The sequence below is a fragment of the Papio anubis genome, chromosome 1 (assembly GCF_008728515.1).
Source record: "Papio anubis isolate 15944 chromosome 1, Panubis1.0, whole genome shotgun sequence".
Classification (NCBI taxonomy): Eukaryota; Metazoa; Chordata; class Mammalia; order Primates; family Cercopithecidae; genus Papio; species Papio anubis.
In genome coordinates, this window is record NC_044976.1 from 52,527,061 (window position 1) to 52,544,287 (window position 17,227).

The following is a 17,227-nucleotide window of genomic DNA, read 5'->3' on the forward strand; positions in this document are numbered from 1 at the left end:
CCATAGGCGGGAGGCGCACGGTGCTGTCGGGAAAGTTGGTCTCGGAAAACTACAGCCGCCCTCGGCGCGCCTTCTGTCCGTATTTCTTCGTAGTGCATTCTGGGGAATGTGGTTCGCTGTGGCCCAGAGGCGCGAGGGCCGGCGGAGTTTCTTCAGAGGAACTACAGCCCTGGGAGGAAGCGTCTATTTAGTTTCAACACAGACGACTGGGCTTGGGAGCCTACGGGGTTGCAGTCTGGAGGGCGCCAACAGCAGCTGCCAGGGCTGCTTTTCCTGGTGGGTCTCACGCCAGACCGTTGTTAGGTGCCCCTACCCGAGCTCCTGAGTGCTGAGAACGAGGAGGATGGGGTTTCTCCTTGTTCGGGGATCCAGAGATTACAGCCGTGGGTAGGGTCCTCTGACCACCAAGCAGTTTGTTCCAGGGGGTGGCTGCGTATTGTGAGACTCCCTGCTGTGTTCTGGAGGTGGTTGTCAGTTGCTGATTACCAGGGAAACCCTTGGGATTGTGGCTGTGGTGAGGTGATTGTTAAGAGGGCGGCATTGAGCCTAGTGTAATCCTAACCCTTCCACAGCCCAATCTTAATTGGAAGAGGGCTTAGGTGCACGCTCTAGGTGGGATTCCAATATTGGGCCAATCCCCCCAATATTGGAATCCCACCTAGAGCGTGCACTTCTGGAATCTAGGAACCTCCTAACCCAGGACGTAGGCTGATGATTGTTTACAGTTTCAATTCTTAGGAAGTTCCTCAGGAGGAAATCTTCTTGTCAGTTCCACTCGAGTCCCCATAATTCATGAATTCTTCCAGAGAACTCAATTGTGTTACTTTGGGGAGCAAATATCACGGCAGTCTTTAGTGAGGTTTTAGAATCTACCGTCTTTCTTGACCAGAACACGCTGCAAGCACGTCAAGGTAGTCGGAGGCCCCTAACAATGGATAAATTCGTCATTCGAACGCCCAGAATCCAGAATAGCCCTCAGAAGAAAGATTCTGGAGGAAAGGTTTACAAGCAGGCCACGATTGAATCTCTGAAGGTGAGAGGGGATCTGGGGCTAGAGGAAATGTGCAAAGGACTGATAGCAAGGTGGTACCAGAGGTTCTGTTGTGAAAAGACCTATGAATTATTTCTTGTTATGCCTCCTCCCGCAAAGTGTACCTGACCACTCCTCCTTTGTTTCCCCCATAGCTGTACAGACTTACATTTATCAATTTCCGCACACCTCTGCTACATCCTTGTAATTACTCAGGTTTACAGCATGTATGGTAGCTGGTAGGACAAGTCCCATTTGTTGTTATTCTTTTGCAAAATGTAGTCTGTTAGGAATGTTAAAGTACCAGATATGATTCTATATACCTACCCTGTACAGACTCATTTAGGGGTGGGTTTTGATGCTGTTCTCTCACATCTTACTGCCCAGAACTGTATCAAATGGCTTTACAGCTTCAGCTGAGACCAGGAAAGAGGCTGTTTTTTGTTGTCGTTGTTGTTGTTTTTGTTTTTCAGAAAGGGTCTCACTCTGTCACCCAGACTGGAGTACAGTGGCACGATCTTGGCTCACTGCAGCCTCCACCTCCTGGGTTCAAATGATCTTCCTGCGTCAGCCTCCCAAGTAGCTGGGATTACAGATACCCGGCTAATTTTTGTTTTTGGTAGAGATGGGGTTTCACCATGTTGGCCAGGCTGGTCTCGAACTCCTGACCTCAAATGATCCACCCGCCTCTGTTTCCCCAAGTGCTGAGATTACAGGCGTGAGCCATTGCCCCCAGCTGGAAAGAGGCTGTTTTAATGAACTCTTTGCTGCCTTGAACTCAGTCTGATGTCTGCAAGCAAGATGCAAAGAGTAGATACAATGAATCAATCAACATAGTCACCCAATAAGTGCTAAAGTAATTATTATTTTACTAAAATGAAACAAAACAACTTGTACTTGGTCCCCTTTGTCATCCTGAACCTTGCCTCTTAAATATCTTTTTCATTTTCTTTTATCAGTTCTTCTTCCTCCAATAGGTTCCTAGTGTTCGTGCTCCTCAGAGTTCTGTCACATTTTATGTATTTGGCCAGGATGACATCCATTCTTTAGGCTTTCTATGCTAAAACTGCCAGAACTGCACCTCCAGCCTAGGTTTCAGAAGGTAGGAGGATCTGGGGCTAGAGAAAATGTGCAAAGGACTGTAAGAGCGAGGCAGCATTCTGAGTACTTGACACATACTTAGTTGGACTCCTTTTCTGGATGTCCCACAGACTTACCAGACCCATATTGGAAAGCAGTGAAGGAGAGTATAAATAGGCCCTACTGGTAACTAGGTGATCTTTAGTAGCAAATCAGTCCCTTCTCTAAGACCTCAGTTTCCTCATCTATAAAATGTGGAGATTGAACTATATCAGTGTTTCTTCAAGGGGGTGCTATTGTTGTATGGGGCAAGACAATTTGTCATTATTTGGAGCTGCTGGTGAGTTACAGGATACTTAGCATCCCTGGCTCTCAGGCACCTAATGCCAATGGCACCTCCCATTCTGATAACTGAAAATGCCGTCACATATTTCCAGACAGCACTTGATTGAGCCCTACTGAACTCTAGATGATCTTTAAAGTCTGTCCTAGTCTTGCAGTTCTATGACTGCTTAGAACACATTCAAGGTTTTCAACTGTCTCTACCTTGTCAGAATATTCATGGATAATTGTACATAGCAATGATTCTCAATGAGGGATCATGTCAGACTCTCTCCAGGAAAAAGGTGGGAAGGAATAGTTGAACTACACATACACTCACCTACACCTACAAACACCCATATTATTATTATTATTATTTTTTTTTTGAGATGGAGTTTCGCACTGTCGCCTGGGGTTAAGGGCAATGGTGGGATCTTGGCTCACTGCAACCTCTGCCTCCCCGTTTCATGCGAGTCTCCTGCCTTAACCTCCCTAGTAGTGGGGAATTAGAGGTGCCCACCACCACACCCGGCTAATTTTTTGTATTTTTAGTAGAGACAGGGTTTCACCATGTTGGCCAGGCTGGTCTTGAACTCCTGACCTCGTGATTCACCCGCCTCAGCCTCCCAAAGTGCTGGGATTATAGGCGTGAGCCACGGCATGCGGCCCAAACACCTATATTCTAATATACCTCCTCCTACCCCTCTCCCTTCTGGGTTCCTTCTTGTGCCCCAGTTGAAAATCACTATGTGTGATGATGAAAATAAATGATATGAAAATTATGGAATAAAAATAAAACAACAGGCTGGGCTCAGTGGCTCATGCCTGTAATCCTAGCACATTGGGAGGCCGAGGCGGGTCGATCACCTGAGCCCAGGAGTTCGAGACCAGCCTGGGCAACTTGGCAAAATCCCATCTCTACAAAAAATACAAAAATTAGCTGGGTATGGTGGGGCGCGCCGGTAGTCCCAGCTACTCGGGAGGCTGAGATGGGAGGATTGCTTGAGCCTGGGAGGCGGAGGTTGCAGTGAGCCAGGATGGCACCATTGCACTGCAACCTGGATGACAAAGTGAGATACCATTTCAAAAAAAAAAGAATAAAACAGCAGGCATATGTAACAACATTCCCCTTAAATGCATAATGCATTAGCTTTTCTTCCAAACCTGTTCCTTGTTCTCCTGTATTAATGTATATCCATATACCAAGTAACTGGGACTAGAAATCCAGGAACCATCCTTAACTCTTTTTTCTCTTATATTGAATTTTCTTTTTTCTTTTCTTTTCTTCTTCTTTTTTTTTTTTGACAGTCTCGCTCTGTCACACAGGCTGGAGTGCAGTGATATGATCATGGGACTATGATCACATCATAGCTGGGACTATAGGCACATGCCACAATACCTGGCTAATTTTTTTTTTTGTAGAGACAGGATTTCATCATGTTGCCCAGGCTGGTCTCGAACTTCTGGGCTCAAGCTAACTGCCCTTCTTGGTCTCCCAAAGTGCTGGGATTACAGGCATGAGCCACTATGCCTGGCCTCAATTTTTAGTTTTACTTTCTAAAAGTCCTTCTTGCCCATACTAACTTGTCTTCCACTTTAAGTTCAGAATCCAACTTCTCATCTAGAGCAGTGCTATGGTCTGTTGACTTGTCTCCCTGCCTTTGGCATCCCCCATTCACCTCCATTCCACTCTTACACCAGAGAAATATGTCTAAAACAGAAAAGAAAATCTACTCAGGTCACTTTCCTGCCTAATCCTTCCATAGTTTCTCATTACCCATCAATAAAGATCACAGTTTTTTACATGGCACCCAAGGCCTTCCATGACCTGGCACCTGCCTGCCTCATCCCCTGCTAGTCTTTTTATTTATGCCTCATCCAGTGTCAACCATTCACAGTTCCCCAAAGATGTTGTGCTCTTTCCTTCCTCTGTGCCTTTGCATATACTGTCCTGTTTGCCTGGAATTCCCTTACTATCTTGTCTTGGAGGCAATGTAATGCAATAATTAAGAACACAGACTTAGGAGCCAGACTGCCTTACTAAAATCCCAGCTCTGCCACTTAACTACCTTTGTGACCTTGGTCAAGTTATTTAGCCTCTCTGTGTCCGTCTTAATCTACAAAATGGGGATCAATAATACCTGTTTTATAAGGTATTACGAAATTTGAGTGAGTCAACATATGTAAAGTGTTTGGTACAGAGTCTGGCCTATACTGAGTACTATGTAAATGTTTGCTATTATTGTTGTCATCATTCCTTTATAAAATCCTATTCATCTCCCATGATCTAGTTCAAATCCTCTACTATGGGGCCCTTCCTGACCACCCTTTTGTCCCTGAGACACAGAGCCAATCTAATCACTCCCTTCTTTGAGCCATCCCTGTATATTAAACATGTCTGTATCATTGTACTTATTTGTGCTGTATCCTGGTTGTTTCTTTACATGCCTGTGCCCCGCTATGCTCTGAGCTTCTTGAAAGACTATGTCTCATTGATTTTGTGTCACTGGTTCCTGGCACAGGACTTGCCTATAGTAGGCTGCAATACATTTTTCTGAATGACCAAATGAAGTAAAATAAAAGGCTTGGCTTGGCACATGAGACCTGTTCTACCCCAGTGTGTTTATCATCTCATGTCTTGTAGCCCCTCCTTTGTATGTATGCATTCCAGCCACACCTTATTTCTTGCTATTCTTTGTGTAAGCTCTTCCCTTCCATGTCTTCAGGGCTTCCTTGAACTTGAGGCTGGTCTCTTTTCCTTGAAAGCCCTTCTGTTTCTTTTTACAGAGTCAATTTCTACCCATTTGTCAACCCACTCAAGAACCACTTTGTCTATAAATCCTATATTATAAGCTCCATGAGTACAGGACCTTGAGTTGTTTTTTTGTTTTGTTTTGTTTTGTTTTTGTTTGTTTGTTTTTCCAAGACAGAGTCTCGCTCTATCGCCAAGGCTAGAGTGCGGTGGCATGATCTCAGCTTACTGCAGCCTCTGCCTCCTGGGTTCAAGCGATTCTCCTGCCTCAGCCTCCCGAGTAGCTGGGATTACAGGGGCCCACCACCACTCCCGACTAATTTTTGCATTTTTAGTAGAGATGGGGTTTCACCATGTTGGCCACCCTGGCCTTGAACTCTTGACCTCAAGCGATCCATCTGCCTTGGCCTCCCAAAGTGCTAGGATTACAGGCATAAGCCACTACACTCGGCCAGGACCTTGAGTATTTTATTTACCTCTCTACCCTTGGGCGTAGCACAGTGCCTGACACACATTAAGTGGTCAATAAATATTTGTCAAATAAATGAACGTTGAAATGCTTTCTGGGTTCTATAAGGTAGTTAATCCTTCTCTCATTAGTACTCTCAACATTTTGTTCAAGTATCTGTCGTAGCACTTACTTTACTGTATTGTAATTGTCTGATTACCTGTAGTTTTCTCCAATCCACTATGAATTCCTGAGACCCACGACTGTAATATCTTATTATGTTCTGATTCTGCTCCAAGACCTAACACAGTGTGTGCTACACTGTAGGTAAAAAGTATTGAATAAACGGTAATCATCTGGATTCTGGCATGCCGTTGTAGGGTTTTGATAGTAAAGTATTCTACAAATATTGTGAAACAGCTTATGCATAGCACAATGCTAAGTACTATAGAGAACGTAAGAGAAATTTAAGATCAAAATACGAACCCTCATGAAACTTGCTGAAAAGTGATCAAATTATAAGAAGTTAATAAATGATGAAGCCAGGTGTGGTGGCTCATGCCTATAATCCGAGAACTTGGAAGGCCAAGACAGGAGGACCACTTGAGCCCAGGAGTTTGAGACCAAACTACATGGTGAGGCTACATGGTGAGGCCTCATCTTTACCAAAAAAAAAAAAAAATTAGCAGCCGGGCGCAGTGGCTAACACCTATTATCCCAGCACTTTGGGAGGCTGAGGCAGGTGGATCATGAGATTAGGAGTTTGGGACCAGCCTGGCTGATATGGTGAAACCCCATCTCTACTAAAAGTACAAAAATTAACTGGCCATGATCGTGCGTGCCTATAGTCCCAGCTGCTTGGGAGGCTGAAGCAGAAGAATTGCTTGAACCTGGGAGGCAGAGGTTGCAGTGAGCCGAGATTGTGCCACTGTGCTCCAGCCTGGGTGACAGAGCGAGGCTCCATCTCAAAAAAAAAAAAAGAAATAAAAAATTAGCCAGGCGTGGTGGCATGCACCTGTGGTCCTAGCTACATGGGAGGCTGAAGTGGGAGGACTGCTCGAGCCCAGGAGGTTGAGGCTGTAGTGAGCTATGACCATACCACTGCACTCCAGCCTGGGCAACAGAGCAAGACCCTGTCTCAAAAAATAAAATAAATGCTACAAAATTATATGTGATCCATTACAGAATTGTCATGTAGACAATAAGGGTTAAGAGTTAAGAGAAGCGTGGTGGCTCACACCTGTAATCTCAGCATTTTGGGAGGCTGAGGTGGGCAGATCACCTGAGGTCAGGAGTTTCAGATCAGCCTGGCCAACATGGTGAAACCTCGACTCTACTAAAAATACAAGAATTTGCCGGGCGTGGTGGTGGGCACCTGTAATCCCAGCTACTCGGGATTACAGGAGGCTAGGGAAGGAGAATCACCTGGACCCGGGAGGCAGAGGTTGTAGTGAGCCGAGATCGCGCCACTGCACTTCAGCCTGGGTGACAGAGGGAGACTCCGTCTCAAAAAAAAAAAAAAAAAAAGGTAAGAGAAGAGAGAGCTTAGTACCTGTTTTAGTGCCCAAAGAAGGCTATGTGGCAGGGCACCATAAAGGGACGGGAGGATTTGGCTAGGTCTGATATACTCTAGGGAAGTAGTGACATGTAACCATTCAATGAGTGGTATGTGCTCTTCTGTTTCCTCTATGTACGCGTGATGCTTGGTGTGTTCACAATGGCAAATTAAAAAGAAATTGAGTTAAATGTGAATGTTAGAGTCAGCTTGGTCCACTTTCTGCCAAGTGACTTCCAAACATCAGCATTATGTTTTAATGCCAAGAACCTACTAAATGTTCAAGACTTAGTTTCCTCATCAATAACATCAGAAATAACAGTACCCCATCTGCATGATTATTATGAGAGTGAAATAAATAAATTCATGTTGAAAGGGCTAACCATTGGGCCTGGCATGTAGTAAAAACCGATAGTTTCCTCTTTTCATGTATGGAAAAGGAGGGGCTTGTATAGTAAAACCAAAGCTGAGGAGGAGGATGATGATAGTAGTAATAAGGATTACTACTAACATTTATTGAGTCCATTTTTACAGGCCAGGCATTGTGCTAACTAATGCTTTACAAATATTAACTCTTTAAATCTTAATAATAGCTTTGTGAAATGTATGCTTTTATCATTTATATTTTACAGATTAAAAACTAAGGCACAAGGCCGGGCGCGGTGGCTCAAGCCTGTAATCCCAGCACTTTGGGAGGCCGAGACGGGCGGATCACGAGGTCAGGAGATCAAGACCATCCTGGCTAACCCGGTGAAACCCCGTCTCTATTAAAAAATACAAAAAACTAGCCGGGCGTGGTGGCAGGCGCCTGTAGTCCCAGCTGCTCGGGAGGCTGAGGCAGGAGAATGGCGTAAACCCGGGAGGCGGAGCTTGCAGTGAGCTGAGATCCGGCCCCTGCACTCCAGCCTGGGCGACAGCGCGAGACTCCGTCTCAAAAAAAAAAAACAAAAACAAAAACAAAACTAAGGCACAGAGAGATTAAGTAGCTTGCTTGAAGTCACGTAGCCATTAGTGGCAAAGTTGGGATTTGAACTAGACAATCTGGGTCCTGCAGATAGTGTGAGCCAGAAAAAAAAAAAAAAAAAGGTGGAAGTTTCTGAATGCCAAACCGAAGAGGTATTAAAATCTTGGAATATTAGGACCATTGTACTTCTGTTATCACTATATATTACAAGTAATTTTGCCATAGGCTTATCACATTCTATAAAAGTGATTCTCAATAGAGCTCATGTAATGTCCATTTAAGTGGTAAAGGTTAATTTGGTTAATCTCTTTTTACTCCCTTAAGAGGAAGTGATTTCTTCTGTTGGTTGCAGTAAGAGATTTTTTAAAATTAAAAGGTCCTAGAGTATACCCATTCTTTTAGGTTAATTGCTTCAGAATGTTCTATAAACCTTTCCTTCCTTTGTAGGATCAACTAGCCAATATGTTGCCTCCTGCCCCCACCAGTGGAATGGTGCCCACATAACTGCTTATGAATGAATCATTTTCCCTAATTGGTTTTGTCAAACCTGACATTTCAGCAATCCACAACTGTAAAACCAGATGGTATATTGGAAAGCACATCTTCTTTCTGGCAATAACTGTTCTACTACTCATTGTAGCATACTTATTGATATTTTGTGTCCATTTCTTTTGTTCCTCCAAGTAATTAGAGTGATCTATTTTCTGGCCAATGCTTAGAGATTGAGACATTTCTTGATATATATGGAATTCTTTTGCTCTTGAATAGACTGATGTTTTTCCTATTCCTGACCTAAAATTTCATATCTGAAAACTGTACTATACTTAGTCCTTGAAGGTAGAAATAGTTTTGTTCAGTTACACCTACTGTGCACTGGGGATAGTGAGATAAATGAGAAATGGTTCCAGCCCTCAAGGGAAAGACAGCCTTGTTGATGGTAAGTATTTGCAGAAAGCATAGATGCAATAATAGGAGTCTATACAAGTTGCAGAGGGATGCAAAGTGGAGTATGGTAAAATGTGGTAGAGGAGAGGCAAGAAAGGCTTCATAGAAGACGTGATGCTTGAAGAGTCTTAAAAAAATAAATAAGTATTTATCAGGTAAATGAGGCAAAGAAAGAACTTCCCAGGCAAAGAGTATGAAATTCAAAAGGAAGCTGTAAATAGTTTGGTGTATCTGGAGCAAATGATGAGACTGAAAAGAATGTCAGGAGCCAAGTCATGGAAGGCCTTTTATGCCATGCTAGGGTTTGGACTTCTTTAGTTCCATATGTTGAAATTATCTGATGTGGAACCCTTAACCCGATTCCAGCCATGTAGAAATGCTGGATTAGGGCCGGGCGCGGTGGCTCAAGCCTGTAATCCCAGCACTTTGGGAGGCCGAGGCGGGCGGATCACGAGGTCAGGAGATCGAGACCATCCTGGCTAACACAGTGAAACCCCGTCTCTACCAAACATACAAAAAATTAGCCAGCCATGATGGCGGGCGCCTGTAGTCCCAGCTACTCGGGAGGCTGAGGCGGGAGAATGGCGTGAACGTGGGAGGCGGAGCTTGCGGTGAGCCGAGATCATGCCACTGCATTCCAGCCTGGGCAACAAAGCGAGACTCCGTCTCAAAAAAAAAAGAAAAAAAAAGTCTCCAATACAGAGCTGAGCTTGAACGCAAGAAAGGGAAATCCTTAGGTGCCAGGAAGAGAGAGGAATGCCAAAATCAGAGCTGTAAGTGGGAGCTGAAGCTGAATAGTTCCAGGGAACATTGAATCCAGATATAATGCTTAGGGGCTGGATTTTAAGGCCAGTATGGATGGGAGATAAGACCTCGGGCTATTGTGATGTGGGGAGCTAGAACTGATCTCCCATGTGAAGCTGGAAGCCAAAACAGAACTACCATATGTTTGTGACAAATGAGCTCGAAAAATTCCATCCACTGGTCCAGGGAAGCAGATTGTTACCTTCTCAGGGTCTTAGATGGAAAAAGAGTTGACAATAATAATAAATTGGAACCACATTCTTATTACCATGCATGAATATGTGTACAATCGTCTCTCAGTATCTGTGGGGGATTGGTTCCAGGACCCCCCACCCCCAACAGGTGCCAAAATCCACGAATGCTCATGTCTGTTATATAGAATGGTGTGCTATTTGCCTATACTCTATGTAGATCCTCTTATATAATCTAAATCATTTCTAGATTACAGGTTGAGCATACTAATCTGAAATCCAGAATGTCGCAAAATCCAACACTTTTGAGTGCCAACATGGTACCCAAAGGAAATGCTCATGAGAACATTTTGGACTTTGAATTTTTGGATTAGGGATGCTCAACCAGTAAGTATAATGCAAATATTCAAAAATCCCAAATCCCAAACATTTCTGGCCCCAAGCGTTTTGGATAAGGGATACTCAATCTGTAATACCTAATACAATATGAATGCTATGTAAGTAGTTTTTATACTGTATTGTTAATGGAATAGTGACAAGGAAAAAGGGCTCTATGTGTTCAATACAGATGCAGCCATCTATTTTTTAAAAAATACTTTTGACCTATGGTTGGTTGAATCCACAGATGTGAAACCTGCCAACCCAGAAAGCTAGCTGTAGTTAAATTCAGTCTATTTGCAAAACTGAAAAAGATTAATATAAAAACTGGCCTAGAACTGAGAAAATTCAAATCTTGGCAAAGGCCAATGTGAGATTTCTCTGTTAAGACACTTCATATCCTAGAGTGCAGAGGACTTTCATAGAACACAATCCCCTACAAGGATAAACTAATGGTCAGAAATTACAAAGTCTATAAGAAAATAAATTACCGAGAGAGAATGAGCAGACAGATATAAGTAATAGAATTTCTACCCCAAGAAATAAAGATAAGAAAACAATCTCAAAGAGACCTTAAATATGTTTAAAATGTTTGTTATTGGTGGAGGGTGTCCAGATTCCTGGCGTTTTGAACAAAGAATTGGACAGAATGCATACAGCAACAAATGAAGCAATGAAGCATAGATTTATTGAAGTAAGTACACTCCACAGAGTGGGAGTGGGCTCAAGCAGGCTCAAGAGTGCAGGTTACAGAATTTTCTGGGGTTTGAATAGTGTGAATATCCTCTAGAGGCTTCCCATTGGTTACTTGGCTTACACCGTGTGTAAATGAAGTAGTGGCCTGCAACCAGTATGATTGGTTGTAGAAGGTGACCAATCAGAGGCTGAAGTGAAGTTACAAAGTTACACCCTATGCAAATGTCTGATTGGTTCCAGAAGAGGACCAATCAGAGGCTGAAATGAAGTTACAAAATTATACCCCTGTGCAAATAAAGACTAGACATGTGACCAGTTTGGTTGGTTCTGCATTTTTCCTTTTTTTTTTTTTTTTTTTGGAGACAGAGTATTGCTGTGTCACCCAGGCTGGAGTGCAGTGGTGCTATCTCGGCTCACTGCACCCTCCACCTCCCAGGTTCAAATGATTCTTGTGCCTCAGCCTCCCGAGTAACTGGGATGACAGGCATGTGCCACCATGCCCAGGTAATTTTTGTATTTTTAGTGGAGATGGGGTTTTGCCATGTTGGCCAAGCTGGTTCAAACTCCTGACCTCAGGTGATCCGCCTACTTTGGCCTCCCAAAGTGCTGGGATTACAGGTGTGAGCCACAGTGCCCAGCCCGAGTTTTCCTTTTGATTTTGTTCTAGGAAGTCAGCGCGAATCAGCTTTAGGTTCCCTGCCTCCAGACCTCACGATCACAGACATAAAGGAATAGAAACCAAAAGATAAGAACAGAATAGTATGAAAAGAGAATAGGTAAGTTTGGAGAAGAAGAAAAACAGAACTTGCCCAATGAAAAAATATCCTTATTGAAGCAGAAACATATCAAACAGGTTAAACATAGGCAGGCCATAGCTAAAGAGAGAAATACTTAGGATTTCTGAAGAATTCACTCAGGATGTATCATAGAGAAATGAAGAGACAGAAATATGAAAGAAAAAAGTACATAAGGGATAGAGAAGCCATGGAATTGGGGTTTCTGAAGTAGAGGCTTGTGAGGAGAATACTGGTATCAATTTTTGTTAGTATACATCTTAAACATTGTAAGGACAGGTTGAGCATGGTGGCTCACCTCTAATCCCAGCACTTGGGGAAGCCAAGGCAGAAGGATCACTTGAGCCCAGGAGTTTGAGACCAGCCTGGGCAACATAGTGAGACCCCATCTCTACAAAAAAATTTAAAAATCAGCAGGTTGTGGTGGCCCACCTGTGGTCCCAGCTACTTGGGAGACTGAGATGGGAGGACCACTTGAGTCCAGGAGGTCGAGGCTGCAGTGTGATCTCACCACTGCACTCCAACCTGGGCAACGGAGCATGACTCTGTCTCAAAAAAAAAAAAAAAAAAAAAAAATTTAAGGGTAAACACTCAAATGATAGAAATATAATACATAACTTCCAAACCATAGAGGGGAAAAAAAAGGGGCTGGGCACAGTGGCTCACACCTGTAATCCCTGTACTTTCAGAGACTGAGGTGAGGGGATCAGTTGAGGCCAGGAGTTTGAGACCAGCCTGGGCACTGGGCAACAGAGTGAGACCCCACGTCTACAAAAAATACAAAAATTAGCCAAGCGTGGTGGTGCATGCCTGCAATCCCAGCTACTTGGGAGGCTGAAGCAGAAGAATTGCTTGAACAGGTTGGGGGAGGAGGGGCGGAGGTTGCAGTGAGCCAAGGTTGTGCCATTGCACTCCAGCCTGGGTGACAGAACAAGACTTTGTCTCAAAAACAACAACAACAACAACAAAAATTAGCCAGGCATGGTGGCAAGTACCTGTACTCCCAGCTACTTGGGAAGCTGGCAGGAGGATTGCTTGAGCCCAGGAGTTGAAGGCTATAGTGAGCTATGATTGTTACCACTGCACCCAGCCTGCGCAACAGAGCAAGACCCCATCTATAGAAAACAAAAAAAGGAAAAAGGAAAAAAATAGATTAAAGAAAACTGTTAAATAGAAGATATAAAAGAAGAAAAAAGAAGAGAAAATATGTTCAAATATATCAATAATCATAATAAATACAAATGGATTAAACATGCCTATTAAAAGATAGAGTTTCTCAGATTGGAATAGGAGGCAGGGAACAAAATAAAGCAGCCACAGGTTATGTAAAGTGTAATGACCCAGAAAAGTTGAAAGTAAAGAGATGAAGACAATATACAAAAAACTGTCATAGACAGGAGTTCATTGAGTTCATTGAAACAATGTTTATAACATGTAAAATATGGGGAAAGAAACTAAATACTTAATAGGGGAATAGTTTTAAACTTCTAAGACATTTGTATATAAAAATAATGGAATACTATTTAATACTATTAAAATAGATCAACCGGGATTACATATTTCAGTATGGATAAATCAATAAAATACATTGGTGAAAAAGACATGATATTTGCACTTTCTTCCTATTCAAAATTTCCCCTTACTTGGCTTTATTGATTTATTTTTCATACAGTTTAACACTAATACCATTTTATATTGTAACAGATCCTAGAAAAAGACTGTCTCAATTTTAACTAATGCCCCTGAAGACTGAGAACAAAGCAGTAGGTATCAAATGATATTTCCCAATGCGATTTTAGACCATCTATACAGAAGGCAATACCTGAAGACCAGTTTTGGGATCCTGAACCCATCACCCACCATAAGCTATAAAGTAGGTTGAAGTTAAAGGAAGAGGGGAGAGAGAATTCCTCTGGATGAAGCAGGAGTGCCACGGTATTTTTTCACTTGAAGAACTTGACTTTAGTTCCTGGGGTTGGTGGACAGAGATCAGACTATGCCTGGGAAAGTCTAAAGACAGAGAGTGGCTGACTGATGTCAAAAGGAGAAGTGGGTGCGTTGGGAGGGCTGTTACCAAATTCTTTAGGACAAAGGTGTGGGCAAGTGTGGGAGAAAATGCTGGCTGGCCTGGAATTGAATGAAAATGGATGGGTCCACAAAGATACTTGGAAAGGCAGTGGGATCCCTACAGGGAGAGCCTGTGGGAGGTGGGTTGCCAAAAACTGGGAAATCGAGAGGACTTATGGGTGGCTGGCAGAAGGAGACAGTGCCCACAGTATGGGAACTGCAGGTGAGAGCTCAACAGTGGGAGCTTTCCAAGGAACTGCAAAAGTAACCTATACGAGAAAAAGAAAGTCAGCTTTCAACATCTGCCAAGTCCAGGTAGTAGTAAAACCTGATTAGCATAGTATCACTATGTTAAAGTAAGGCTTTTCCTTCCCCTTTCCTCTTTTCCTTTTCCTGGCTTTGAACCTGGAAGGGTCAGAAACCAAAGCAAACAAGCGGATTGGAGAGGAAGAGAAGCAAAGCTGGGGTGAGAGGGAAATCAAACATACCCTCCTCCCACCATAGGCTTCTAGGCTGGAAGCAGACACCAGCCAAGGGAGAGAGATAAGACTTTTTTTTGTTGCTTTTATCAAACTATCATATAGAAAATGCATATAGAAAAGTGCACAAATCATAAGTGTACATGAGGAATTTTCACAATAAACACACCAGCATCCAGATCAAGAAAGTATTACCAGAATCCCAGAATCCCCTTTAGTTCCCTCACTGTGCCCACCTCCCTCAGATAATAACAATCCAAGATGAGATTTTTTGTGTGTGTGTAGTTATAAAAGCAAATTAAAAGTCTCCCACTTTACTTTTTGAAAAATTCTTAGTGGAATAATTTCAACACTATAGAAAAGTTTGGGCCGGGCGCGGTGGCCCAAGCCTGTAATCCCAGCACTTTGGGAGGCCGAGACGGGCGGATCACAAGGTCAGGAGATTGAGACCATCCTAGCTAACATGGGGAAACCCCGTCTCTACTAAAAAATACAAAAAAGTAGCCGGGGGAGGTGGCGGGCGGCTGTAGTCCCAGCTACTCGGGAGGCTGAGGCAGGAGAATGGCGTGAACTCGGGGGGCGGAGCTTGCAGTGAGCTGAGATCCGGCCACTGCACTCCAGGCTGGGCGACAGAGCAAGACTCCATCTCAAAAAAAAAAAAAAAAGAAAAAAGAAAAGTTTGCAACACAGTATGAAGAACTTTCCCATCTCCTTCACCCAGATTCTTTAACTGTTAATTTTTTATACTTAATGGAAAGATGCATATCAGCTTTAAGATGGTACATAGTTTCTTCTAGGAAGGGAAGGAGGGGAATGAGTTGATGCAGTGTACAAAGATACTTAAACTTTATAATGTTTTATTATTTTATGTGAAATAGCAAAGTGTTCATTTTTTCCATTATAAATAGTGGGTTACTCGCTGTACCTTTCTATGTGTTTGAAGATTTAAACAATTACTGGAACAAGAGAGAGTTTTGAGTTTTATCCTCTAGGAAGTGGGGAACTACTGAAGTGTGCTTTTGATTGTTGAAATAAACATGCCTGACTTCTCTGCTCATTGTTCTTGCCTATGAATTAAGACACTCTTAAGTGAGCTATAGAGTTGATTCACCTCAGCATTGTTTTTCTCTTCTCATCCTTATTGCCTCTCACTGCTAAGTGCCCAGTGGTGTCTGAGATGGTAAGATTAAAACTTGCACTTTTCCTAATAGATGCACCTCTCTTCCTGATTTGCAGTAAGCCATACCTGCTTTTAAGCAATTACCCATCATTTGGGGCCATCAGATACACTGTACTTTGGTTTAGGTCATAATCAATAATTCATATGTCAATAGGAGCCCCATTAGCTCAGGTGAAGGCAGATGTCTTTCTAATGCAAATTTTCCATTTTCCAAATGACTTTTCTTTTTCCCAGAGAGTTGTGGTTGTAGAAGACATAAAAAGATGGAAAACTATGCTGGAACTTCCTGATCAAACCAAAGAGAATCTCATTGAAGCCTTACAAGAATTAAAGAAGAAAATACCCTCCAGGGAAGTGTTAAAATCAACAAAGATAGGTATATTCCTTCTTAATTTTATTTTTTAAGAAAGCTTATATTTTGTCTCCCTTCTTTCCATCCTCTGTCCTTCAAACATGAAGTTATCTCCCTTATCAATGCTTTCAATTCTCTGGTAAAGGACTGTTGTTTAAAAAATTATCTGTTGGTTGCAGACCAGTACCTTGGTAATATATAAAAAAAAAATCAGAAAAATGAAATGGAATGTACAAAATACAAGCCCGTTTTTAAAATTAGTTTCAACAGATATAGAATTACCCTTGTCAAATTACCATGAAAGTTTCTAAGTGCTTACATTTTATTTATGTACTTACTGGCATAACTGGCAATAACACATGGATAACATTTTGAGTGTGCTAGATGCTGGGTATGCAGAAATGGATACGACATCATTTGTGACCTCAAGAAACTTAGGGTTTGGGCTGGGTGTGGTGGCTCATGCCTGTAATCCCAACACTTGGGGAGGCTGAGGTGAGCAAATCACTTGAGGTCAGGAGTTTGAGACCAGCCTGGACAACATGGCAAAACCCTATCTCTACTAAAAATACAAAAATTAGCCAGACATGGTAGTCCATGCCTGTAATCTTAAGCTACTCAGGAGGCTGAGGCATGAGAATTGCTTGAACCTGGGAGGCAGAGGTTGCAGTGAGCCAAGATCGTGCCACTGCACTCCAGCCTGGGCGACTCAGACTCTGTCTCAAAAAAAAAAAAAAGAAACTTAGGGTTTGGTAGCGGAGACAAGCATATAGACAAATGGGAACAGTGAAATATTGTAGGTTATAAATAAAAACATGTAAATAGTGTTCTGGGTACTATTCTAATCTAAACAAGGTATATACTGGGGACTTCAGAAAAGGCTTCATAGAGGAGGTGACATTTCAGTTACATCTTGATATTATAGCATTGGAGATACTTAAAAGGTAAGTCGGGGACCATGTTGAATTGCCATTTTAGTACAGTACACAACTGTGAATAATATGCAAGGAAGTGCCAACATGTGTTACTCAAGCTGCTCCCAGCTCCCCAGGGAGTCCGGGACAGTCATTCACAGCTGCTGTTCTTGCCCTCACTAGGGCAGCCATTGCCTTGTCTGCCTCCCCTTGACCTCTTGTTCATGAGAAGCAGAAGAGAGAGCAGCTTCAGAACTGGCACTAACAGCTGGGAAGA

General features: G+C 42.8%; 1 protein-coding gene across 2 annotated transcripts in view; it reads left to right on the forward strand.

Annotated features, from left to right (window-relative positions):
• The first annotated feature begins 27 nt into the window (after positions 1–27).
• The window catches only part of TCEANC2 (transcription elongation factor A N-terminal and central domain containing 2), a 49,066-nt gene continuing 31,866 nt past the window's right edge, over positions 28–17,227 (forward strand). The window contains exons 1-3 of one of the 2 annotated variants that reach the window (XM_031669039.1): positions 28–276; positions 890–1,033; positions 15,919–16,060. In XM_031669039.1, coding sequence (XP_031524899.1) covers positions 932–1,033; positions 15,919–16,060 — 244 coding nt within the window. In that variant the 5' untranslated portion in view covers positions 28–276; positions 890–931. The remainder of the gene's footprint in view (positions 277–889; positions 1,034–15,918; positions 16,061–17,227) is intronic. The other variant, XM_003891927.5, reaches the window with a different exon arrangement.